Here is a 25,983-nt window from a genome sequence, read left to right as displayed (position 1 = left end):
CATAACTATGTTTATATGTGTGCTTAACCAAACACATACAAACCACATAATTCCGTCCGTCCGTCCGTCCGTCCGTCCGTCCCTTATCACAGATCACCTGCAGCAACACAAATGACAAATAGCATTCTTAACAGTGTCTTCTAACAGTGCTTAAACATGTCTTTGCTTTCCTTTGTTTTCTCAGATCATCTCGGCTACAGCCGTGTCGGTGCAGATGGACCTCGCTGGTCAACACAGAGTCCAGGTGGTGGGGCACATACCCAGTGGGTCAGTATAGATCCATAGTAGACACATACCCAGTGGGTCAGTAGAGCCATAGTAGACACATACCCAGTGGGTCAGTATAGAGCCATAGTAGACACATACCCAGTGGGTCAGTATAGAGCCATAGTAGACACATACCCAGTGGGTCAGTAGAGAGCCATAGTAGACACATACCCAGTGGGTCAGTATAGAGCCATAGTAGACACATACCCAGTGGGTCAGTAGAGAGCCATAGTAGACACATACCCAGTGGGTCAGTATAGAGCCATAGTAGACACATACCCAGTGGGTCAGTAGAGCCATAGTAGACACATACCCAGTGGGTCAGTATAGAGCCATAGTAGACACATACCCAGTGGGTCAGTATAGAGCCATAGTAGACACATACCCAGTGGGTCAGTATAGAGCCATAGTAGACACATACCCAGTGGGTCAGTATAGAGCCATAGTAGACACATACCCAGTGGGTCAGTATAGAGCCATAGTAGACACATACCCAGTGGGTCAGTATAGAGCCATAGTAGACACATACCCAGTGGGTCAGTAGAGAGCCATAGTAGGCACATACCCAGTGGGTCAGTAGAGCCATAGTAGGCACATACCCAGTGGGTCAGTATAGAGCCATAGTAGACACATACCCAGTGGGTCAGTAGAGAGCCATAGTAGAGTAGACACATACCCAGTGGGTCAGTATAGAGCCATAGTAGACACATACCCAGTGGGTCAGTAGAGCCATAGTAGAGTAGACACATACCCAGTGGGTCAGTATAGAGCCATAGTAGACACATACCCAGTGGGTCAGTATAGAGCCATAGTAGACACATACCCAGTGGGTCAGTATAGAGCCATAGTAGACACATACCCAGTGGGTCAGTAGAGCCATAGTAGACACATACCCAGTGGGTCAGTAGAGAGCCATAGTAGACACATACCCAGTGGGTCAGTATAGAGCCATAGTAGACACATACCCAGTGGGTCAGTAGAGCCATAGTAGACACATACCCAGTGGGTCAGTAGAGCCATAGTAGACACATACCCAGTGGGTCAGTATAGCCATAGTAGACACATACCCAGTGGGTCAGTAGAGAGCCATAGTAGACACATACCCAGTGGGTCAGTATAGAGCCATAGTAGACACATACCCAGTGGGTCAGTAGAGAGCCATAGTAGACACATACCCAGTGGGTCAGTAGAGAGCCATAGTAGACACATACCCAGTGGGTCAGTAGAGAGCCATAGTAGACACATACCCAGTGGGTCAGTAGAGAGCCATAGTAGACACATACCCAGTGGGTCAGTATAGAGCCATAGTAGACACATACCCAGTGGGTCAGTAGAGCCATAGTAGACACATACCCAGTGGGTCAGTAGAGAGCCATAGTAGACACATACCCAGTGGGTCAGTATAGAGCCATAGTAGACACATACCCAGTGGGTCAGTAGAGAGCCATAGTAGACACATACCCAGTGGGTCAGTATAGAGCCATAGTAGACACATACCCAGTGGGTCAGTATAGAGCCATAGTAGACACATACCCAGTGGGTCAGTATAGAGCCATAGTAGACACATACCCAGTGGGTCAGTATAGAGCCATAGTAGACACATACCCAGTGGGTCAGTATAGAGCCATAGTAGACACATACCCAGTGGGTCAGTATAGAGCCATAGTAGACACATACCCAGTGGGTCAGTAGAGAGCCATAGTAGACACATACCCAGTGGGTCAGTAGAGAGCCATAGTAGACACATACCCAGTGGGTCAGTATAGAGCCATAGTAGACACATACCCAGTGGGTCAGTAATAGTATAGAGCCATAGTAGACACATACCCAGTGGGTCAGTAGAGAGCCATAGTAGACACATACCCAGTGGGTCAGTATAGAGCCATAGTAGACACATACCCAGTGGGTCAGTATAGAGCCATAGTAGACACATACCCAGTGGGTCAGTATAGAGCCATAGTAGACACATACCCAGTGGGTCAGTATAGAGCCATAGTAGACACATACCCAGTGGGTCAGTAGAGAGCCATAGTAGACACATACCCAGTGGGTCAGTATAGAGCCATAGTAGACACATACCCAGTGGGTCAGTAGAGCCATAGTAGACACATACCCAGTGGGTCAGTAGAGAGCCATAGTAGACACATACCCAGTGGGTCAGTAGAGAGCCATAGTAGACACATACCCAGTGGGTCAGTAGAGAGCCATAGTAGACACATACCCAGTGGGTCAGTATAGAGCCATAGTAGACACATACCCAGTGGGTCAGTAGAGCCATAGTAGACACATACCCAGTGGGTCAGTAGAGAGCCATAGTAGACACATACCCAGTGGGTCAGTAGAGAGCCATAGTAGACACATACCCAGTGGGTCAGTAATAGTATAGAGCCATAGTAGACACATACCCAGTGGGTCAGTAGAGCCATAGTAGACACATACCCAGTGGGTCAGTAGAGAGCCATAGTAGACACATACCCAGTGGGTCAGTAGAGAGCCATAGTAGACACATACCCAGTGGGTCAGTAGAGAGCCATAGTAGACACATATTCATTCATTTATTCTTCAATCATATGGGGTGCAACAGTTAAATAAAACACGTTTCTTGATTAATCAATGACTAATTTAACAAGTAAAGATAATAGCTAAGATAATAGTTGCAGCCCTGGTGTCTCACTACCAACCATTTAAAGGACAACTTTAGTTTTTTTCAACCAAGGTTCATGTTGTAGGTTGTTATTAGAGAAAGTAAAAGATGAGTGTTATTTTATTTTTTTTTCATTTGCTGCTTCTTTCGTTTTAGGGATTTTAGCTGTTTTAGGGATTTTAGCTGTCATTCGAGCATGGGGCTAAATATGTATTTTTTTCCAAAATATTATGGCGATTTATTTTTTTATTATTTACTATAGTCCTAATAAACCCCCAGGAAATGACATCTGGCCACAAACAAAGTTTGACACATTCAGTAGATCTCGTGATCTTTTGTGGCCAGATTACATTTCCTGGGGTTTATTAGGACTATAGTAAATAATTAAATAAAATCACACCCGTGTGAACTGAGTGGTGTAAGGTCTGTCTGACGTAATGAAATCATGTCTGACGTAATGAAATCACACCCGGGTGTGATTTCATTACCTGGCTTTGTTTGTGCAGAAAAAATGAGCATGGTTGCTATGTTCACCCTGTTCACCCGGGTGTGATTTCATTACGTCATTACAACAGGGTGAACATAGCAACCATGCTCATTTTTTCTGCACAAAAAAGCCAGTTGTAGGAGTGGTTTACACCACTCAAAAATAAATCGCTATAAAATGTTGTAAAAAATATAAAATGTAAAACATATTTAGCCCCATGCTCGAATGTTATCATTTTTGTCTTCTTGTTTTCTATGCCCTTCCCCTAACGACCCAACGACCCCTCTATCTCAGGTTCAGGTTAATTTATTTGTTTGTCCCCGAGGGGCGATTTGGTTTACAGCAAGGCAGGTAACATGAAACACAAAAACACAGTAAAAAGGCACATAGTACACATAGAACAATAAAACAGGATGGCAGCTCAAGGTATCAGTGTAACATTGAAATTCATAACATTTTCAGAACAGTTGTATAAATAATTCCTACAAGCGAGTCAGGTGACAAGTTACCTCCTCCTATCGGCATTTAGAGCCTGGATAGATACAGGCACGAAGGAGAACTTATACCTATTGCTTTTGGCCCCTGGAACTTTTAGGCGAAGGCCAGAGGGAAGCAGCTTGAACTCAGAGCTGAGGGGATGGGAGTTGTCCGTACAAATTAACTTGGCTTTCATAAGCACCTGATTTTTAAATACTTGATCCAGACTACTGAAATTAACTCCGGCAATCTTTGAGGCCGTTCTCACAATCCTACCAAGGTGGTTTTTGTCCTTTATGTTTAGGTTTCCATACCAATCTCTCTCTCTCTCTCTCTCTCTCTCTCTCTCTCTCTCTCTCTCTCTCTCTCTCTCTCTCTCCAGTCTCTCTCCCCCAGTCCTCCCCTCTCTTTCCCAGGCCAGAGAGCTGTTCCTTCCTGCTCTGTCTGTGGCTCTGGTGGGGTTCAGTTTCCTCTCCACCATGGGCGCAGTGTTCGCCCACAAACACGGATACCACGTCGACTCCAGTCAGGTACACAAACCTGTTTGCTCGTACACTGTATTATGTTTCCACCCGATTCACCTCAGTTTGTTTAAGTTATAGCAAAACTAGTCAATCTGATTTATTTCAAATTGGCCATCGATCTGGGCCATCTATTTGTAGGGTGAACTCTTCATGTTAACATAAACTGTTGAGACAATTAAATGTATGAACATTGTGGCTATCAAAAGTAGTACTAGCCAACAACATATGGAATATATATTGAGATTTAATGTATTCATACTTAACCTTATGTTTTGTTTTTTTCCCATTATAAATGTGTTGTTTTATTGTTTTTGAGTGGTGCAACCACTCCAAGGAACAGCAATGTCCGTGTTGTTCAACTATGCGTGTGACTATGTTTGTGGTGACGTTACTGAGCACCAGTACCAATGATGAGTACCAAAAGTGGCGCTGTTGTGCCAGGGGGGGGGGGGGATTTGCACCACTCAGTTCACACGGGTGTGATTTTTTTCCTACACACCGAACTAGACTGTGTGTATTGAATGTAAAGCATGTCCTGATTCTTACATCACTTCAGAGTCTCTGATGCAATTATGTTTTAATTTAATTTCTGCCCTCACTGTACACACCCAGTTAAACATAATTGAAAACAGCCCGGGGGATTTCACTCCATCAGATTGAATGATGAAGCAAAGCGTAGCATAATGCAGGGGTTCTCAACCCGTGGGTCGCGACCCCTCGGGGGGGTCGCCAAATTATTTTAGGGGGTCCCCAAATTATTTTCGAAAAAAAAAAAAAAAAAAAAAATAGCAGACCTACAAGCTCGTAGCGCGCCACTCGGTGGCGCGCTATGAGCTTGTAGATCTGCTATTTTTCAATAGCTAAATTATAACAATGCTTAAAACACCAAAAGGGGTTCCCGCCCAAAATGGTTTAAGGTTATTGTAGCAGTCAATTTATATTGGGGGTCGGGAGGGGGCGGGGCGGGGGTCCCGAGACGTTGCCAAAGCATTTTCGGGGGTCCCCGGCCAAAAACGTTGAGAACCCCTGGCGTAATGGAAAACTTGGTTTTACAGCCTTTGGCTCGGGAATGTGTTAAAAGGACAGTCAAGCAGGCTGAGATATGAGTCATGCCAGTCCATAAGAAGATTATAATAAGTTAAGTTTCCTGAAATGGGAAAAGGATTTGCATGTACAGCAGCCATTTATTTTGATGATTAACTGAACTCCATACTGTTGTTGCTTGCATTTTATCGTCCCAGATGGTTAGTTGAATTGTGGTGATGTTCCAGATTAGAATAAGTCTCTGCAACAAAGCAGTCAGATACTTGCACAAGCTCTATCTTTTATGTCTGCGATCAGCTGGTTGGTTGATAGTCATCAACTATCCTGTTGAAGATAGTTCATCTCTTTAAGCAGCTGTATTTCTCTTGCACACAAAGACTTACGCAGATAAAAAACTCTGTTTAGCAGAGGATGGTTTCGATCCATCGACCTCTGGGTTATGGGCCCAGCACGCTTCCGCTGCGCCACTCTGCTGTCAGACACCCCAGATGGGACTCGAACCCACAATCCCTGGCTTAGGAGGCCAGTGCCTTATCCATTAGGCCACTGGGGCTATAACTAAAGTTGCGGGGGGATGCCATTTGCTATGGCTAGCGCTCAAAGAGCTGGCAAAGGCAACTCATTGTCTGTTTTGACAGTGATAGACACGTCACACGTGACCTGTTTTGTCTCTAGTCAAAGGATCTGTGACAATGGAAAGGATGAGAGGATCAATACTGTTGTGTGTGTGTGTGTGTGTGTGTACGTACGCGCGTGCACACACACACACACACACACACACACACACACACACACACACACACACACACACACACACACACACACACACACACACACACACACACACACACACACACACACAGTGTACACTATAGTATACAGTATATACACACAGTATACAGGTATATATAATTTATTTATTAATATTATAATATATGTTATAAATGTTATATATATGTGACCAGATTTGAATGAGGGACTGCCATTGGATTTTTTTGAATTTTCGTTTTTCCATGTCATATGAATGCAGGGAGCTTCAAATTGACATATTGGTTGTTCAGTTTGACCCACCAGTTTTGGAGATATGGCTTATAGAGTAATGTCTTGCAGAAAAAAGGCTTGAAAAGGTTCACTTCTGTGGTCTCTAACATTACACCTAGCCACATGTTTAAGCATTTATTTAATATTTAGCCTACATGTCAATTTTTGCTCTGACACTTATTCCAGACATGGCTGTGCTATTAACTCATTTTGGAAAGAAAAAAAAAGGTTTTCTCCTCCTATCTGGTGAAAAGCTGGAGTTTGCGCGATGGCAGGCTCTCAGTCAAATCTGGTCACATATAATGCTGATGTATCTCACGTGCACGTGCAAATAGAGTACATGTATTATTTAATCAGAAATAATAACAGCCCACTACTGTCCCGAATGGTCTCTCTCTCTGTTTGTAACCTTTATTTCAGGGGAATCCAATTGAGACCAGGGTCTCTTTTTCAATGGCGCCCTGTATACAAATAAGAACATTTACATTTTACATACATGACATGGACACACAGTACAACAAATATAATACATAAGCACATACACACAGAAACAAAACCTTGTAACCAAATGTTACAGAAAGCAGGTGCATATGCCTTCCTCTAGTGTGAGGTCAGTTAAGAGTCTCTTAAAAGTAGTAAACAAAACAAAAACATTCAACTTCAATTTGTTTTGACAACCATTCCATAAATGTGGAGCATACACCCTGAAGGCAGTATCTCCCAATTTAGTAGTAGTTTTTGGTACCTTCAATAAAAGCATATCTTGTGATCTAGTACCATAAGCTGATGTCTCTCTGCCTTAGGACCTATTGGCTCTGGGTCTGTGTAACTCCATTGGAGGTGTGTTCCAGTGTTTTGAATGGTCTCTCTCTCTGCCTTAGGACCTACTGGCTCTGGGTCTGTGTAACTCCATTGGAGGTGTGTTCCAGTGTTTTGAATGGTCTCTCTCTCTGCCTTAGGACCTACTGGCTCTGGGTCTGTGTAACTCCATTGGAGGTGTGTTCCAGTGTTTTGCCGTCAGCTGTTCCTTCTCTCGCAGTATGGTGCAGGACAGCATCGGGGTGAAGACACAGGTTGTACAATTCATTTATATTAACTAGACCTGTACGTGCCCGTCGCCGTCGGCCACCGGCCTACTTGGGAACGATGCTACTTGGGAACCTAATGGTATACGTTGTCATAGCACCCGAGCCTTTTGTGGTGGTTCTGGAGAACCGTGGGTCCGACCGACTCGATACCTGGCACTGCACTCCCTGTGGGGGTGTGGAACGCGTGTGTGGAATGTGAAGTCGGTGGGTCAAACGGTTCTCGAGTTACGTGCATTACAACCGTACACGCACACACGCACACAGATACTTAGATTAAATGTACCTCAGCGATACAGTTCACACACATCATTGATATATTTCAGGCTTCATTGCAGTGCTGTTTTTGACAGCAAATTTTCATTTTTAGTTTTAGTCATAGTCTCTTTGAATAGTTTTCATTTAGTTTTAGTCACATTTTAGTCACCCGGAATGTTCTAGTGTTAGTCTAGTTTCAGTCGACTTACTAAATATCATAATATTTTAGACTACATCTAAAATGCATTTTGGCGGGCCTTGATGCCGTCGTAATGACTGTTTACACCTGCTGAAAATAGCCGATCTACAAGCTCACAAGGCGTCGCGCTGCGACGCGTTGTGAGCTTGTAGATCTGCTATTTTCAGCATGCAACCAATTGTAAAATGGCTTATACTGGATCTCTTGTCCACTAGTCCCTTCCTAACATTTTAGTCTAGTTTTTATTTGTTGACGAAATTGTCAGTATATTTAGTCTTAGTTTTAGACATCATAGCTTAGTTTTCAACACTGCTTCATGGACCTTTTTTATTTCTCTGGTCAGATGGCTGGTCTGGTGTCAGCCCTGGTGATTCTAACCATCCTGGTGGTTTTATTTCTCTGGTCAAATGGCTGGTCTGGTGTCAGCCCTTGTGATTCTAACCATCCTGGTGGTTTTATGTCTCTGGTCAGATGGCTGGTCTGGTGTCAGCCCTTGTGATTCTAACCATCCTGGTGGTTTTATGTCTCTGGTCAGATGGCTGGTCTGGTGTCAGCCCTGGTGATTCTAACCATCCTGGTGGTTTTATTTCTCTGGTCAGATGGCTGGTCTGGTGTCAGCCCTGGTGATTCTAACCATCCTGGTGGTTTTATGTCTCTGGTCAGATGGCTGGTCTGGTGTCAGCCCTGGTGATTCTAACCATCCTGGTGGTTTTATATCTCTGGTCAGATGGCTGGTCTGGTGTCAGCCCTGGTGATTCTAACCATCCTGGTGGTTTTATGTCTCTGGTCAGATGGCTGGTCTGGTGTCAGCCCTGGTGATTCTAACCATCCTGGTGGTTTTATGTCTCTGGTCAGATGGCTGGTCTGGTGTCAGCCCTGGTGATTCTAACCATCCTGGTGGTTTTATTTCTCTGGTCAGATGGCTGGTCTGGTGTCAGCCCTGGTGATTCTAACCATCCTGGTGGTTTTATGTCTCTGGTCAGATGGCTGGTCTGGTGTCAGCCCTGGTGATTCTAACCATCCTGGTGGTTTTATTTCTCTGGTCAGATGGCTGGTCTGGTGTCAGCCCTGGTGATTCTAACCATCCTGGTGGTTTTATGTCTCTGGTCAGATGGCTGGTCTGGTGTCAGCCCTGGTGATTCTAACCATCCTGGTGGTTTTATGTCTCTGGTCAGATGGCTGGTCTGGTGTCAGCCCTGGTGATTCTAACCATCCTGGTGGTTTTATGTCTCTGGTCAGATGGCTGGTCTGGTGTCAGCCCTGGTGATTCTAACCATCATGGTGGTTTTATTTCTCTGGTCAGATGGCTGGTCTGGTGTCAGCCCTGGTGATTCTAACCATCCTGGTGGTTTTATGTCTCTGGTCAGATGGCTGGTCTGGTGTCAGCCCTGGTGATTCTAACCATCCTGGTGGTTTTATGTCTCTGGTCAGATGGCTGGTCTGGTGTCAGCCCTTGTGATTCTAACCATCCTGGTGGTTTTATGTCTCTGGTCAGATGGCTGGTCTGGTGTCAGCCCTGGTGATTCTAACCATCCTGTTGAAGATTGGCCATCTCTTTGAGCAGCTGCCAAAGGTCCAAAGGGTTCATTCATAATTATCACATCTAACATCTTGTTTTCTTTTACTGTTGTCACTCTACTGCAGTGGTTCCCAAACATTTTCACGTCAAGGACCCCCAAATTGACACTTATCAGCACGTGGACCCCCATTTGAAAATATTATGCCAGGGACCCACATAAGAGAAGAGTTTTACGGCTTGTTCAAGGACCCCCAGTTTGACATGCATATTAGTCTACAGCAGGGGTTCTCAACGTTTTTGGCTGGGGAGTCGGGGACCCCCGGAAATGTCTCGCGACCCCCGCCCCGCCCCCCCCTCCCCACCACCAATACAAACTGACTGGAAAAATAACCTTAATAATAGAGAAAATATATCATAAATCATAAATGAATACTGAAACCAGATATAATCATTAAGGAGAGTGTATGCATGCGATGTTTACGTACTATGTGTACTATGTAAACTCTCTTTGGGGTCCCCCTTTTTTTTTTAATTTGGGGACCCCCCAAAATAATTTGGCGAGAGTGTACAAATGGTTCCATTTGTACACTCTCAGAGTTAAAGACCCATAAGGGTCCATTTGGTTCCAAACTATCATTTAGCTGGGGACCCCCTGGAACTCCCTCAAGGACCCCTGGGGGTCCCCGGACCCCACTTTGGGAACCACTGCTCTACTGTATGAAGTTCATTAATTTGAATTTGCGCGTGTGCGCGCGTGCGTGTGCCTGTGTGTGTGTGTGCATGTGCATGTGTGCGTTGGTTCCAGGCTGTGTTGGCAGTGATCATTGTCGTCAACCTGCAGGGGATCCTGGCACAGTTCAAAGATGTGTGTGTACTCTGGGCATCGGACCGATTGGACCTGGTAGGGCCCACACACACACACGCACGCACGCACGCACGCACGCACGCACGCACGCACGCACGCACGCACGCACGCACGCACGCACGCACGCAAACACGCTAGGTTTTTCTTTCAAGCTTCCCATTAAGAATAAGAAACAAGTGCCCACAAACTTCGGAAGGCAATTATAGCATATTTGGAATATGAAAAATCTGACTGATAGATCTTGATCGCGTGATTTCAGAGATGATGTGTATTGTGTACAGAGTTGTGTGACCCTCATGAAGGCCTCTGAGCCGACAACACGTTGGTCACCTGCGCTTTTACCTTTGCCAAGCCAGAAGGGCTTTTTTACCTCAACTGATCCGGGAGTGCCTTGGATTCTTCTTAAAGGGGCATTCCACTCATTTTCAACATTTTACTATGCCATTAATATACCTTAGAGCAGTCCCCCCATTCTGTGCTTCCTAGAACTGTAATTATAAAAAAAATCACACCCGTGTGAACTGAGTGGTGTAAGGTTTTATATAGCATGATCAGCTGTGGTCTGACGTAATGTCTGACGTAATGAAATAAGGTAAGGTATTATGTAGCCTGATCAGCTCTGATCTGACGTAATGAAATCACACCCGGATGTGATTTCACAACTGGCTTTTTCTGTGCAGAGAAAATGACCATGGTTGCTACGGTCATCCAGTTCACCCGGGTGTGATTTAATTACGTCAGAAATTATTTTGAACATAGCAACCATGCTCATTTTTTTCTGCACACAAAAGCCAGTTGTAGGAGTGGTTTACACCACTCAAAAATCATTAACATGGTGAAACACATCTTGATGATGTCATCAAGATGTGTTTCACCATGTTAATGATTTTTTTCAGACCTCTAGTTCTAGGAAACACAGAATGGGGGGACTTTTTTATTATTTCCACACAACAGCTCTAAGGTATATTAATGACATAGTAAAATGTTGAAAATGAGTGGAATGCCCCTTTAAGTTCGCCTGATTCTCTCATTTGGATGTCAGCCTATACTACAAAGGGAACCAACTGAACCCTCTCCAAATAGCACCTGTTTCAGTTTCTGATAATTACTGACTCACGTAGTGCGTTCTTAATTAAACAAGAGTTGTGTGAGTTTTTGTCAAACTTTGTAAGCGTTGTTCGAACAATGTCTTTTGGAGAAAAACCCCCCCGCAAAATGGCACAAAATCTAATCTTGCACAAATGACTTTAACCCATTCTGGGCGGGAACTCCTTTTGGTGTTTTAAGCATAATGTTATACTTTAGCTATTGAAAAATAGCAGATCTACTGTACAAGCTCATAGCGTGGCACCGAGCTTGTAGATCTGCTATTTTTGAAACATCTTGAAAATGTGGTGCAAATCTTTGAATATATATTCTTTCAGAGTGAACGTTTTTAACTCATATTTGCTTCTGGGGGGGGGGGGGTCCCTGGAATAACATATTTTCAGATGGGGCTCGGCGGCCAAATACATATCATTTTTGGGGTCCTTGACATGAAATATTGAGCGCCACTGATACAGAAACGGGTATTTCAGAAAACTGTCAGGATTTCGACGTCAGGCCTAAATGGCTTTAATATATGGGGAGTTGATGATGACCGGTTCAAGAGTTAAAGTCCTGTCTCTCTCTCTCTCCCCCATATCTCCCTTTCAGATGGTCTTTGTGGTATCTCTGATGTCCACCCTGATCTTCAACCTGGACCTGGGTCTGGCCGTGGCTGCGGCTTTCTCTCTGCTGGTTCTCATCTACAGGACCCAGCGGTCAGTGGGAAATACCATCAGTACACACAGTGTTACTTAAAGATGGAGTGCTGCGATTTTTTCCCCACCCTAGTAAAACATGATCATCAAGTCTTATTGTTATATAAGGAGGTATAATTTTTTGTGTACAGTATTTGTTAAAATGTTGTTTTTATGTGGGCACGCCCACCAGTTCGTGGTTTGCCTGGTGCGTGGTGATGGGTGGTGATCCACCTGAACTGAAGCCGCACCCACAGCTGTAGTTGTATGATACAAGGGGAGGGGTTAGGGGAGGGGCTGATAGTGTGATATTACTGTTTATTTCATTGGCCCGTTTGACTGTCAAGGGTTCAGCCTCCAGGAAGAAACCCTAAATACAAAGTTAATACACCATTGCACTAGTGTCTAATGAAGTACTGTCACCTCATAGACACATGAAAAACTGGAAAAATACAACAATTGTGGCACTCCATCTTTAACCCATTTAGACCTGAGGCTGATTCAAAAAAAAAAAAAAAAGTCTTCTAAAGACAGTTTTCTGGAAAAACCTATGTTTCTGTGTCAGTGGTGCTCAACCTTCATTTTTCATGTCAAGGACCCCCAGAAATGATATTTATTTGGCCGCCGACCCCCATCTGAAACTATGTTGTTCCAGGGACCTCCCCCAGGAGCAAAAGATTTGAGTTAAAAATGTTCGCTCTGAAAGAATATATATTCAAAGATTTGCGCCACTTTTTCGCGATTTTCTAAAATAGCAGATCTATACAAGCTCGTAGCGCGACACTGAGTGCCGCGTTATGAGCTTGTATAGATCTGCTATTTTTCAATAGCTAAAGTATAACATAATGCTTAAAACACCTTAATTAACCTGAATTAACCCTGAATGGGTTAATTCAACGCTGAAAACATTCCTCAGATTCAACACACAGTTATACACACAGCATTACACATGGTTGAATTCATTAATTAATTGCGCATATTAACTGTATATACAGTATATGATGATTTTGGGTGTGACAGTACAGTACGACCGGAACCGGCCGTACCGTACTGTACCTGGGGGTCTGGATGTCCCGGGGACCCCCACACGGCAACTGGCATTTCTCGACCGTTTCGGACACGGGGCGGATCGCTGGAACCGGGCCGGCACCCTGGGTGCCGTGTCGGGGAGAGATCCTTCTTCTGCACTGTCTGTCTGTCTGCACGGCCTGCGTGGCTGCGTTGCTCTGCGCTGTCTGTCTGCAGCCTGCGTGGCTGCGTTGCTCTGCGCTGTCTGCCTGCAGCCTGCGTGGCTGCGTTGCTCTGCGCTGTCCCCTTCCCATTGGCCAGAGGGAGCTTTTGCCGTTGCGTGCTGTCCCATTGGCTATAGAAGCAGCCAATCACGTCACCACGTCAGTATGACTAGGTGGCGATCTTGTCGTCTACATTTCATGAGCTTCTCGTAAGTCAGGTTTCACCTGACAAAAAGAGAGGTCTGTAGTCAATCACAGCGCTGCTGATATACACGGGCCCGGACAAACATGGATGTCGTCAATAATGTTCTGCACTACAGTGGCCTAATATGGTCATCTGTGACATCTTATGACATGTGACGTCCTCCAGGATAGTATAAAGGGAAATGTGAGATAGCACTCTGAACCTTGAGAAGCTGAGCTATTTCAGAAGCAAATCAACAGACCCGGAAGGCCATATTGCCAATGAAGCTGTATTTGACAGTACAAAGCAATTCAGCTCCAATTCTCCCTGGACTGTGCATTCCTTTGTTTTCCGCACACGCACACACAGTCGATCATATAGAGCTGAAGTCAAAGCCCATTGACCAGAATCCACTCCATCGTATACAGATACAAGAATGCTGCGCTGGACTCTCCACCAGGACGGAGGAGGGAGGGAGATCCACGCTGCTGTGGCGCGCCAGCACCAGGTGTACTGCTTCGGAGGACTGTCCGGCGAGTACCAGATGAACGTCAACGTCTTCAATACCGTGTCTTTGTGCTGGGGGGAGTTGAAGAGTCCAAGAAGACGTCTCCCCGGATTTCCATGCCGTGCGCCATCCACGGCGAGTCACTGCTGTGCACCCGTGCTTCATGGATACACAGCCGTTCTCATAGAAGATGCCATCTACATCTGGGGCGAATGGCCCGATGACGAACGGCGGCTTCATGCCCTCGATGTCGACACCCACCGTTGGTTGAAGAACGAGGTTTCTGGGACTGTTCCAAAGGGGAGGCGCCACCACTCGGCCTGTGTCTTGGGGAAGGTCATGTACATCCATGGCGGTGTCCACGGCGTCGGCAACCAGCTGTATGTATACACTAATGACATGTACAAGTTGGACACTGCCACGATGGTCTGGACTGTAATTAATGCCAGGGGAACTCCACCTCCACGTTCACACTGCCAGTCTGCCACCATCATCGGGAAAAAGATGTTTGTATTTGGGGGCGCGGAGGTCCAGTGGCACTGGGACGTCTACAGCGACATCCGAGTGTTTGACACAGAGACCGACTGCTGGCTGAGCACGCCGCCTTATGCACAGAATCCTCCAGGAGAATTTGTCTTTCATTCATCCTTTGCCTACAATGGAGAGCTGTACATAATGGGTCGTCACTACGGTGACGGTCAGAAATGTCTGAAGAAATTCTGTCCAGAGACCTTCTCCTGGATCGGGGCAACCTGGGGAAGGCCCAAGGGGAAAGGCCTGTCCTCAATGGCTGTGAGCCGCTGTTGCATGGTGGGAGATCGTATCGTCGTCTTTGGAGGAATAGAAAGAAAAAGAGAGAACATCACTGACCTGCACATCTTGGACATGAGTCCCAGTCTTAAGACTTTATGCAAGCTAGCAGTTATTCAATACAGTCTGGATCAGTCTGAGCTCCTGTAGTGTATTGCCATTATTTGTCATATATTGAGTGTCCAGGAAGCACTTTTTACCCTGTTGCCTACAAGTCGTCATGGCCTTCCAACCACCTAAACAACAAGGTCAAGCACTCCCAGACACACTCCGTGACAAAACAAAGTTCTTTTCCTCAATCCGTCCCAGAGGAGCAGAGACTGCCCCCCGAGCGCGAACAATGAGGCCATGATCTAGCTCGCCATAATTTGTAGTGTATTGCCATTATTTGTCATATATTGAGTGTCCAGGAAGCACTTTTTACCCTGTTGCATAAATGATTGGAGAGGCCAGGCATGTCCTTATTTCTGTATCATTTTATTAAGGACAAAGCTTAGTTACCAAATTCATGATCAGTCAACTCCAGAGCCATCCTAGAGCAGTCCCATATAGCAGTCCCCGATCTCATCTGGAACCTGGCTATAGATCTCACTCTGACTGACTGGATTCTCGACTGACCTCTCTGACTGGATTCTGTGGATTCTCACTGGATTCTGGATCTCCGCACATTTGAGACCCTCTTTATAATTATCCCCAAATAGTGCATGTAGGGTGTGCACCCCAACGCCCTTGTATGTGTGTACGCATGTGCATGTGCGTCCCCAGACCACCGCATACTAAGTAGATGGTCACTTCTATAGATTATTAACACAATGGTATCCACGGTTCAATACAATAGCCTTTACAATTTCATAGCAGACCTTTTCAACTGATCACATAGGCCGTTCTTGGAATGTGTCTGTGGGCCAGCTAATATCAAGCCTCCCAGAGCTCACATGCAGAAACTCAGTCAGTGCAGGTTTGTTGTGCACAAACAGTATATGACATTATACAACATTATATGGATATTTCATCGTAATGTGGCTTTGTAATATACGACACTCCCACACAACGTCAGATGGGAACTGGTAGCCATGGCAACCGACAAACCAACAGACTCCAGACCAAGGAACAAAAGAAAGAGAAACTGATGCAAAGACCTATATCTACCTACATCTCTCTCCATGTCCTGTCGGGCTACTGTACTGTCAATAAAGGCCAAATAAATCTTTAAAAAAAAAGATCATCTTATTCCGATCACAATTTGCGTCCTTCCCATCGTCATCAATGTTTGTGTTTACACGAACACTCAATATTGTCCATTCATTTTCAATGGAGGACAACGTTTGTGCACATACACCAAAAAAATTAACAATCAGGAGGATTTAATCATAGAAAAAGTTAGCGTGGCCAATATTATCCTCAACCCTTTTAGTGTTTTTGTCAGCAAAGTTTTGTTTTAGTCATAGTCTCTTGAATAGTTTTAATTTAGTTTCAGTCACATTGTAGTCACCTGGAATGTTTTAGTGTTAGTCTAGTTTTAGTCAACTAAATATAAGATTCTAGTCGACTAAATCTACAGTTGATTTATTCGACTAAAATGTATTTTGGCGGGCCTTGATGCCGTCGTAATGGCTGATTTTTCACTTGCTGAAAATAGCCGATCTACAAGCTCACAAAATCTGCTATTTTCAGCATTGTTAAGGTCCGGCTCTCAGACCATAACAAAGAAGGGAAACAAGCATGGGATAAATGCAAAAATGTAATTTATTAAATAGAATCATTAATTTTAAAGTAGAAATAACACATTGTTTCCAACAAAAACTTGTCAGGGAAACTAATCTGCCCAACAAACTGAGGACTGAATCAAACAAACAATATGCCCTGTGTGGCCATGCTCGGGTGTGGCCCAGGTGGAATGAAAGAACCACTGGCAAGGTGGCTCTTTTATAGTGATTGGAGGCACTGGCCAGCTGCCTCCAATCCTTGATTGCCAATCAAGGATTCTCTTCCCCATTTTAACTCTTCCTGTTACTGCTAAGGATAAGGGCCAAAATGCATTTCAGCCCCTCTTTCACACCTGCAATCGTTTGACAATAAAGTTGTTTCTGATTGTGGTTGGTTGTCTCTGCTAGAGCTGTGAATCTTTGGGTGTCCCACGATTCGATTCGATTCCGATTCTTGGGGTCACGATTCGATTCAACTCGATTCTCAATCGAAAAACGATTTTTTAATTCAAAAGCATTTATTTCCAGATTCAAAACAAATTTCTATTCAAAATGATTCTCGATACATAGGATTTCATCACAATCTACTCCAGTCTTGAACTGAAGTGACTACAGTAACTTGAACATGACTGAAGACATGATGTTTACTGTGATTAGGGTAAGCTTACATTTCATATCACAGACACCATGTAGTGAAAACTCCTGTAACTGTAACCAGAAAAAACGACTTTTGGAAATTATGAATCGATTTTGAATCGTTCATAACGGAATCGCGATTTTAATTCAACAAATCGCGATTGAATTTTTTTGACACCACTAGTCTCTGCTCTCTCTCCCCTACAGTCGTTCTTCCTGTGTGTTGTTGGGTCACATCCCCACTACAGACTGTTACAGACCCCTGGAGCTCTATACGGAGGTGAGCATAGACAATAACACAGGGATGTATGCTTTTGGTTGGGCGGTTTCGCTTAGATCAAAGTTCAAACGATGTTTCTTTTGTTTGTTTCTTACATTTGATTCCATTACGTAATCCATCAATGTGAAAACATGTTCTAGAATGTATATTCTAGGGTTAATCCCAATACTTGATTCTGATTGGCTGGTTTCTGATTAGACCACGTAGTAAATCTCACGATAATCTACAGATTCTACACCTTCAATCACTTTATAGCATTACCAGGTGCGTTACATTGATCCCGCAGCTCTGTAGCTGAACTGGGGAAGGGGACCACTTGATTGCCTTACAAACCCTGGCCGTGCGGGCGTCTAAGCACCACCCACGCTCATATGACTGTGAATGTGTGGCTCCGGGTGGCCTTGTAAAGACATCAAGCGCCTCCTATTCCCCCGTTACAGAGACTGGCTGAGTAAAAACAAGGAAGTGTGGGTGCAAAGTGTAGCTACTTTTGTGACTTAAGAATAGTTTTATGAGGTTAGTATTGCTATATGTTTGTAACCGTTTTAGAAAAGCAATAAACCACGAGAGGTCCCAGTTTACCGTGTATTTTATAATAATGGCTGAAAGGGGTGGAGGCACTCCGCTGCACGTCGTGTCTCACCACGCCTCTCGGGCCTCGGCCATTATAAAATACACGGTAACCCGAGACCTCTTGTGGTTTATTGCTAACGAAACATGGACATTTTATACTGGCTACAACTCATTGGTTGCTATGACTTACTGTAAGTGTCTCATAGCTAATGCACAAAGCACAACAATGCCACGTAGTCCACACTATTGATCTTTGACTGAAGTCCCCCGTCTTCTGTCACACATCGAAGCATTGTGTCTTAGCTCTGAGCATCAATGACGCGTTATTATTTATCCCACCGCAGTTCTAGGAAAGCCCTGCTGTGATTGGCCAGTAGTCGTTGTGATTGACAGTTCTCGTTTTTGCGACCAGTCATTAGTCCTACAACTACAACCTATCTCAAACCCTCACCCTAAACCTAACCCCCCACGGGGCAGCACACCTAAACCTAACCTTAACCCATGTCTAACCAATGACTAGTCTAAACTAAGTATGCACCCCCCTAAACCTAACCCGAACGGCCTAACCTCAGTAAAACTATGCCTTCCCGGGAGCCAATCAGACACATGGTGAGGTGGGTCTACCCTAGAACGTTGGTGGGATTCATAATCACGCATCAATGACTGTCCGTTTCTCTCATTCCTGTATCCCTCTGCTGACTTGTGTGGATGTACGTAATCATGACACGGTACGAGCTTAAAGAGCAAGGAAGGACACTTTTGGTATAGAGGTCTGGGTTATGTATTCACCTTGTCAGTCAATGAGACACTTTTTTTGGATTATAATGTTTTAATCAACGATATTATATATGTTATATGTCAGCAGTTTGACTAGCTACATCATGAGTAAGTACACAACCAAAACGTCTACCAAAGTGTTAAATGATTAGGCTTTTGTTGTGCTCTCTCTCTCTCTCTCTCTCTCTCTCTCTCTCTCTCTCTCTCAACCTCTCTCTCTCTCTCAACCTCTCTCTCTCTCTCTCTCTCTCTCTCTCTCTCACTCTCTCAACCTCTCTCTCTCTCTCTCAACCTCTCTCTCTCTCACCCATATCCACAATCTGCTTGGGTATCGTATCTCCCCCAAACCAAACTGTCGTCTATGATTAGAAAGAGTTTTTCTTATTTCCCATGGTGAAAGAACATGGGTGCCATTTTCAGTGCTTCGGGGCCATTATCTTCTACTCTAAAGTTACATTTACCTCTATTATGTGTTCTGAAGGCAAGGCAGTTTCCTGGAATCACTATCATCTCCTGCTCCAGCTCTCTCTACTTCGCCAATCTTCAAATGGTCTTCAATGACATTAGAGGGGTACACACACACACACACACACACACACACACACACACACACACACACACACACACACACACACACACACACACACACACACACACACACTCGTATTACTATATTTGTGAGGACATCGACACTTTAGGATGGCAATTTTCTGAATGCACTTAGGCTATTATTGTTTTTTAAAGCCGTAAAGCCCAAAACTGCATATCTACTTAAGCTCACCATGCGTCACATTGTGAACTTGTAGACCAGCTAGCTATCAGCTATTAGATCCGCTATTTTTGGTGATTTGTGACAAACGTTCACCCCATATTAATGTGGTTATTATGTATGGTTATATGATATTGTTGCTACCCAGTAGTGCGTGCGTGTGTGTGTGTGTGTGTGTGCAGCTGGAGAAATATGACTATGTCATCATTTTACTGTATGTGTGGCATGTGTATGTGATTGTGTGTGCGCAGATTGCGCACACGTGCATTTGACTATCAACTAGTCTTTCATGAATACAACACACTGCTATTAGTGATTGTAACACAGTTTATTTGCATAAAATGTGTTAAAACAAAACATCGGAGTACAGTAAGAGGTCAGAGCAGAGCACATGGATTGGCTCGGGGGCTTTGTTTAAAACTCTGTTTAGCAGAGGATGGTTTCGATCCATCGACCTCTGGGTTATGGGCCCAGCACGCTTCCGCTGCGCCACTCTGCTGACAGACAGACACCCCAGATGGGACTCAAGCCCACAATCCCTGGCTTATCCCATTTTGGGCGGGAACCCCTTTTGGTGTTAGCATCATGTCATGCTTTAGCTATTGCAAAATAGCAGATCTACAAGCTCGTAGCGCGCCACTCGGTGGCGCGCTACGAGCTTGTAGGTCTGCTATTTTTGAAAAATCGAAGAACGACTGACATAGAAACATAGCTTTTTCAGAAAACTGTCAGGATGTGGAAGACATTTTTAGAATCTGATCTCAGGTCAAAATGGCATTATAGGAGGCCAGAGCATTATCCACAGTCCACTATAGAATGAGCACTTCCTCATTCCATTGTTACAATGGGAGTCAATGCTAGTGTCGCCACTCTCTTACTATATTACTCTGGCCCATATATAGGCGCGCATATATGGAGTTTGACAACCGAATCTCCATGGGCATGCCCATATTTGGGCATATACTGATGACATCAGGAATCTCCATATATGAACAACAACAAAAAACTGCTTGTCAGTACTTTATGTACTTTAATTGAAAAGACAAATGCATAAACTTCCAGTGATCCCACCATTAAAAATTACTGTTAGCAGAGGATGGTTTCGATCCATCGACCTCTGGGTTATGGGCCCAGCACGCTTCCGCTGCGCCACTCTGCTGTCAGACACCCCAGATGGGACTCGAACCCACAATCCCTGGCTTAGGAGGCCAGTGCCTTATCCATTAGGCCACTGGGGCTGTTGTGAGAGCATGGGCTTCTGTCAAAGCATACAAAGCAGCACTGACGAGCTGTGTGTGTGGAGTAGAGGATGACAGTGACACAGGAATGGATGTTCACTCCCGTCCCATCCCACAAAAAAGAATCACACCCGTGTGAACTAAGTGGTGCAACTCTGAGTGGGGGTCCCCGGAACTTCCAGGCCCACAGGGTGCCGGCCGGGTTCCGGCGAACCGCCCTGCGTGACCGCGTCCGAAACGGTTGAGAAATGACAGAGTTACCGTGTGGGGGAATTAGCAGACAACACTCTCTCTCTCCCACAAGTGTGGTATTCTCTCTCCCTCTCTCTCTCTTTCTCTCGCATGCACACATGCTCCACATTGTCATTAGCAGGCAACAGTGCAACACTCTCTCTCTCTCTCTCTGTTTCTAGCTCAACAGCGCCACTTTTGCACCTGTTGGTACCCTAAACAGACAGACAGAGGGAGGGACGGACATTGCTTTTTCTTGAAGTGGTTGCACCACTTAAATGTCCCATCTTATGGTAGAATGACTCCCGAATCCCGATCCCATCTTGCTTGTTTAGTCTTACAATGCCATTTGTCATGATATTTGCATATAAATACCCCCCACAGAGGCAGAAATTCACACAACTTTAACTTTTAAACTGGAAGGTATTCCCCACAAAAGTAAAATCCTGTAATATATATATTGTTTTGTTATCATTAGAATGTCTAGAACATGTCCATTTATCATTGTGAAAGATATCCCCCAAATGTAATGTATTAATGTATTATTATTATTATTACACACACATCCATTACAAACCTTAACTTGGGAACACAGACTGAAGGAGTGTCTATTAGATTCAACCTCTGTGGCGCAACCGGTTAGCGCGTTCGGCTGTTAACCGAAAGGTTGGTGGTTCGAATCCACCCAGGGACGAAGATGTTTTTCAACTTGTATAAAAAAAATCACACCCGTGTGAACTGATTGGTGTAAGGTCTTATATAGCCTGATCAGCTCTGATCTGACGTCATGTCTGACGTAATGAAATCACACCCGGGTGAACTGGGTGACCGTAGCAACCATGCTCATTTTTTGGTACGAACAGACAGACAGACAGACAGACAGGTAAACTAACAAAGCCAGCTGTAGGAGTGGTTTACACCACTCAAAAATATTCACCTTAGATTCGCCCTGGACCTATGGGGTGAGACAAAATGTTGATACTCTTATACTCTTGTTTTCCCTTTCTTTGCTTCAAGACAGTAATGCGTGGACGGAAGGACAACCCAGCTGTGGATCAAAGCTCTTCATGTCTCTCCTCTCCCTCATCCTCTTCCTCAGTCCGGACAGCAACGCACAGACACTGTGTGGTTCTAGAACTCAGCGCTGTTAACTTCATGGACTCCATGGCCATGACGGCTCTATGCAAGGTGAGGAGGTATTTCCTTAACACAATAAGCCCCGGGATTTCTTTCAAAATAGGAGCTCGGGGTGCCGGGCAGATATGGCAGCTTTTACTCTGAAAGCCAGGGGTTTCCGTTCCGTACAAAAAAAACGTACATTACCTCGCTATGATTACGATCGAGTCTCTCTAGAAGCGTTAATATTTTAAACGAGAGGCATGTTGAAGTCACAAATGGATACCGAAGTATAGCCATCTTTCTGAGCGCTAAACAAGGAAGTGAACGGCAGCGCGCATGCGTGAACAGCAAGGAGTATGGTGCAGAAGGAGAGGCCAACCCAATAATAATATGAATGATGCTGCCATATTTCTCACAAATGCGCACATGCACACACACACACACACACACACACACACACACACACACACACACACACACACACACACACACACACACACACACACACACTTATGCAAACACATGTGGAGTTACACTGAGTGATATGTCTATGTGCAAGATTCCTTGGCTTACAGACAATCACACATATAGTCCATGTTCCATCACTCAATGTTGAAACCATAGATATTAAAAAAATAGATGCCGCATTGGCCGCTGCAGTTCGTTGGAGCGATATGTGTTGAAGGAGGGGCGGAAAAGTTTACACTGGGAGAGGAAGAGTGGAAGGCACGTTATGTCACGCTGGCCCATCACAACGCATCTTTTCCGGGACTTATCAGACCCGAACATGCGCTCTGTGACGCACGTTCATGCTTCCGCGGTGCTTCGCAAGGAATCTCGTGGAAAATGTTGCCCTCACTTGAGCACATGCGCTCCAGAGCCAGAAAGGGGCGTCTTCGTTTATATGTCTATGGTTGAAACACTCGTAAATCTCCCAGTCTTTTATTAACAGATGTAATGGAGGCATTACCATTTGTACTGTCTAGACGTGTCGTCCACCCTTCCCCTTTATGACTCTAATGACAACATGAAAGCACGGCCTCTGTTGAACACATGCAGAGAGAGTCAACATGAGTTATCGTTTGCATTATGAAATGATTGTAGAAATCCTCCATCATTATGTATTGTTCCTCTGTGTGTGTCACAACAAGGGTGCTTTCGTGTATTTTACTTTTAGGTTGTGGAAGAATTGGAGGTCCAGGGTGTCGCCATGTTTTTGGCAGCCTGCCCAGGTTAGTTTCGCATGGCTCCCAACTAACAACTCTCTCTCTCACCCACTGTAAAGTCTCTCTGTCGTAGTAGCCTCTCTCCCTCCCTCACACACACACATACCCGATCTCTCTTGCCACTCACTGTGTGTGTGTGTGTGTGTGTGTGTGTGTGTGTGTGTGTGTGTGTGTGTGTGTGTGTGTGTGTGTGTGTGTGTGTGTGTGTGTGTGTGTGTGTGTGTGTGTGTGTGTGTGTGTGTGTGTCGTGCCGTGCACGTACGTGTCAAAGATCAGTTCATGCTTGTTTTTCCTATGCTGATTGATTGAAATATTTATTAACAGTTTTACAGTACATTTCAAGCACAAACTCAATACAAAGTGTGAGGACAATTAAGCATTACACTTGTTTACAAGCGGGTCCACCATGTTCAACTCTGTAACTCGGCAGTTCTTTCCCACTGAACTTCACATTGATACAATAACACCACAGTGACTGCTTAGTGATACAATAGTAACACAATAACACTAACCCCCCCAGTACAGAGACAGACAATAACACAAAACAAAGTGTACCACATCACACCGGAGACGTTCATCACAGCTGTAGTCACGTTGCTTAATTGTTTTCATTGTTACATTAATTAGCTACTCGCTGTTTGGTTACAGCAGAAGGAACTATATCTTTGCTGTGTTATTTTTCTTTCGTGTTCAAGGAAGCATGTGCAATAACGTAGAATAGCAAATTAATTAATGTTACGGTTGGCAGGATACAATGCTTGGCATGTTTCCAGAGGGGTGATGGGTGTTGTCAAAGTAGGGTTTAGTAATATATGTGTACCGGTATATTATATTGCATGTAGGAGTTTCAGTCAAATGCATGGCCTTCTATCTAGAGCAGGGGTTCTCAACCCGTGAGTCGTGACCCCTCGGGGGGGGGGGGTCACCCAATTATTTTGGGGGGTCCCCCAAATTAATAATTTTTTGCATGGCTGGAAAATGGAAATGAAGAGTTTACATAGTACACATAATCCTTAATGATTATATCTGGTTTCAGTATTAATTTATGATATATTTTCTCTATTATTAAGGTTATTTTTGCAGTCGCGAGACATGGCCGGGGTCACATCCCTACTTACAACCTTACCAAACCTTGTTACCAAACCATTTAAGCACATTTTGGGCGGGAACCCCTTTTGGTGTTTCAAGCATTCTGTTTTGTTTTGGGGGGGTGTCCCAGATATAAATGGCATTGAATGGGGGTCAGTAGCCTATGCATGTCAAACTGGGCACCCCCTCAAGGACCACTGGTGGTCCCCGGACCACTGGTTGAGAACAATTTTTAATTAATTAAAAATTAAAAATTAAAAAAAAATCACGAGACATGGCCAAAGCATTTCCGGGGGTCCCCAGCCAAAAACTTTGAGAACCCCTGATCTAGAGAGACTGATGTTTAGTTTGTGGAATGGCTGAAAAGTCACAGGTTTGATCCCGCCAACATCAGCACTAATGCGGGCGGCAGTGGCTCAGGGGTAGAGTGACCGGATGGGCCAGTTCGAACCCGGGCTCCCCCAGAGTTGGTGTCGAAGTGTCCTTGAGCAAGACACTGAACCCCTAATTGCTACCGATGTGCAGGTTGGTGCCTTGCATGGTTTCCTCCGGCATCGGTGTGTGAATGTGTGTGTGTGTGTGTGTGACATGGGTGAATGTAATCACGCACAATCTCTGTAAAGCGCCTTGGATAAAGGCGATATATAAATGCACCATTTACCATTTTAGTATACTGTCAAAGTAGTTTAGGGATAAGGGGTTTAACTTGGACGAAAATAGAGCCCTTAGGGCCCTATTTATGGGCGAGATGGCTAAAGCCACTATATGGGGATTTAGCATTGGGCAAGGGGTGTTCCCCCGTTATCTTGGACACCAGCCTTTATCCCTAAAACACCTTCACCACCCCTTACATTATGCATATAGGTGCCTAGCTCAGTCCAAAGAAAGAGAAAAAAAACATTTTGACTTTATATAATGTGAATTAAATGAAATGTTGAATCTAAAGTTAGAATTTTGTGGCGTTTCCCAACAGAGACAGTTTTGTCCCAGCTGCAGTTTCAAGGTTGTATACCCGATACACTGCCGAGGGTCCGTCTGTTTCCCTCTGTCCACCATGCGGTCCAGCATTGCCTTCACACTCTGCCATGCACATCGGAGCTACGTTGGGAAGTGACTTAGGAACTTACATATTATATTCAACATATTGCATGTTAGAAAAGGTGCTATACAAATATGCCTAAGGATAATTGCAGAATGCTTAGTCAGGATGTTCAGTTCAAGACTCAAAGGGCTCCATTTTCGTCACCGCTAAACCCCTTATCCCTAAACTTCTTTGCCTTTTTTTTTTTTGTACTATTTTGCAAAACATTTTTGAATAGTTAAAATGGCCAGTCTACAAGCTCACGTGTCAATGTAGAGGCTAGCTGAACTATTCAAAAATGTTTTTCAAAAGGCAAAGAAGTTTAGGGATAAG

The 25,983-nt window shown here is 44.6% G+C and overlaps 1 protein-coding gene across 1 annotated transcript in view; it reads left to right on the top strand.

Annotated features, from left to right (window-relative positions):
- slc26a6.1 (solute carrier family 26 member 6, tandem duplicate 1) overlaps positions 1 to 25,688 on the top strand; it is a gene marked incomplete at its 3' end in the record, with an annotated part of 31,949 nt that extends 6,261 nt beyond the window's left edge. The window contains exons 7-17 of the mRNA XM_079516245.1: positions 185 to 267; positions 4,258 to 4,405; positions 7,444 to 7,557; positions 9,522 to 9,599; positions 10,351 to 10,446; positions 12,106 to 12,212; positions 17,475 to 17,547; positions 19,379 to 19,468; positions 22,153 to 22,323; positions 23,432 to 23,486; positions 25,543 to 25,688. Of these exons, the coding sequence (XP_079372371.1) occupies positions 185 to 267; positions 4,258 to 4,405; positions 7,444 to 7,557; positions 9,522 to 9,599; positions 10,351 to 10,446; positions 12,106 to 12,212; positions 17,475 to 17,547; positions 19,379 to 19,468; positions 22,153 to 22,323; positions 23,432 to 23,486; positions 25,543 to 25,688 (1,161 nt within the window). The remainder of the gene's footprint in view (positions 1 to 184; positions 268 to 4,257; positions 4,406 to 7,443; positions 7,558 to 9,521; positions 9,600 to 10,350; positions 10,447 to 12,105; positions 12,213 to 17,474; positions 17,548 to 19,378; positions 19,469 to 22,152; positions 22,324 to 23,431; positions 23,487 to 25,542) is intronic.
- Between the last annotated feature and the right edge of the window lie 295 nt (positions 25,689 to 25,983).

The sequence above is a fragment of the Electrona antarctica genome (genome assembly GCF_951216825.1).
Source record: "Electrona antarctica genome assembly, chromosome: 2".
Classification (NCBI taxonomy): domain Eukaryota; kingdom Metazoa; phylum Chordata; class Actinopteri; order Myctophiformes; family Myctophidae; genus Electrona; species Electrona antarctica.
The sequence above is the reverse complement of the archived record's forward strand: the minus strand, read 5'-3'. Positions and strand labels throughout refer to the sequence as shown.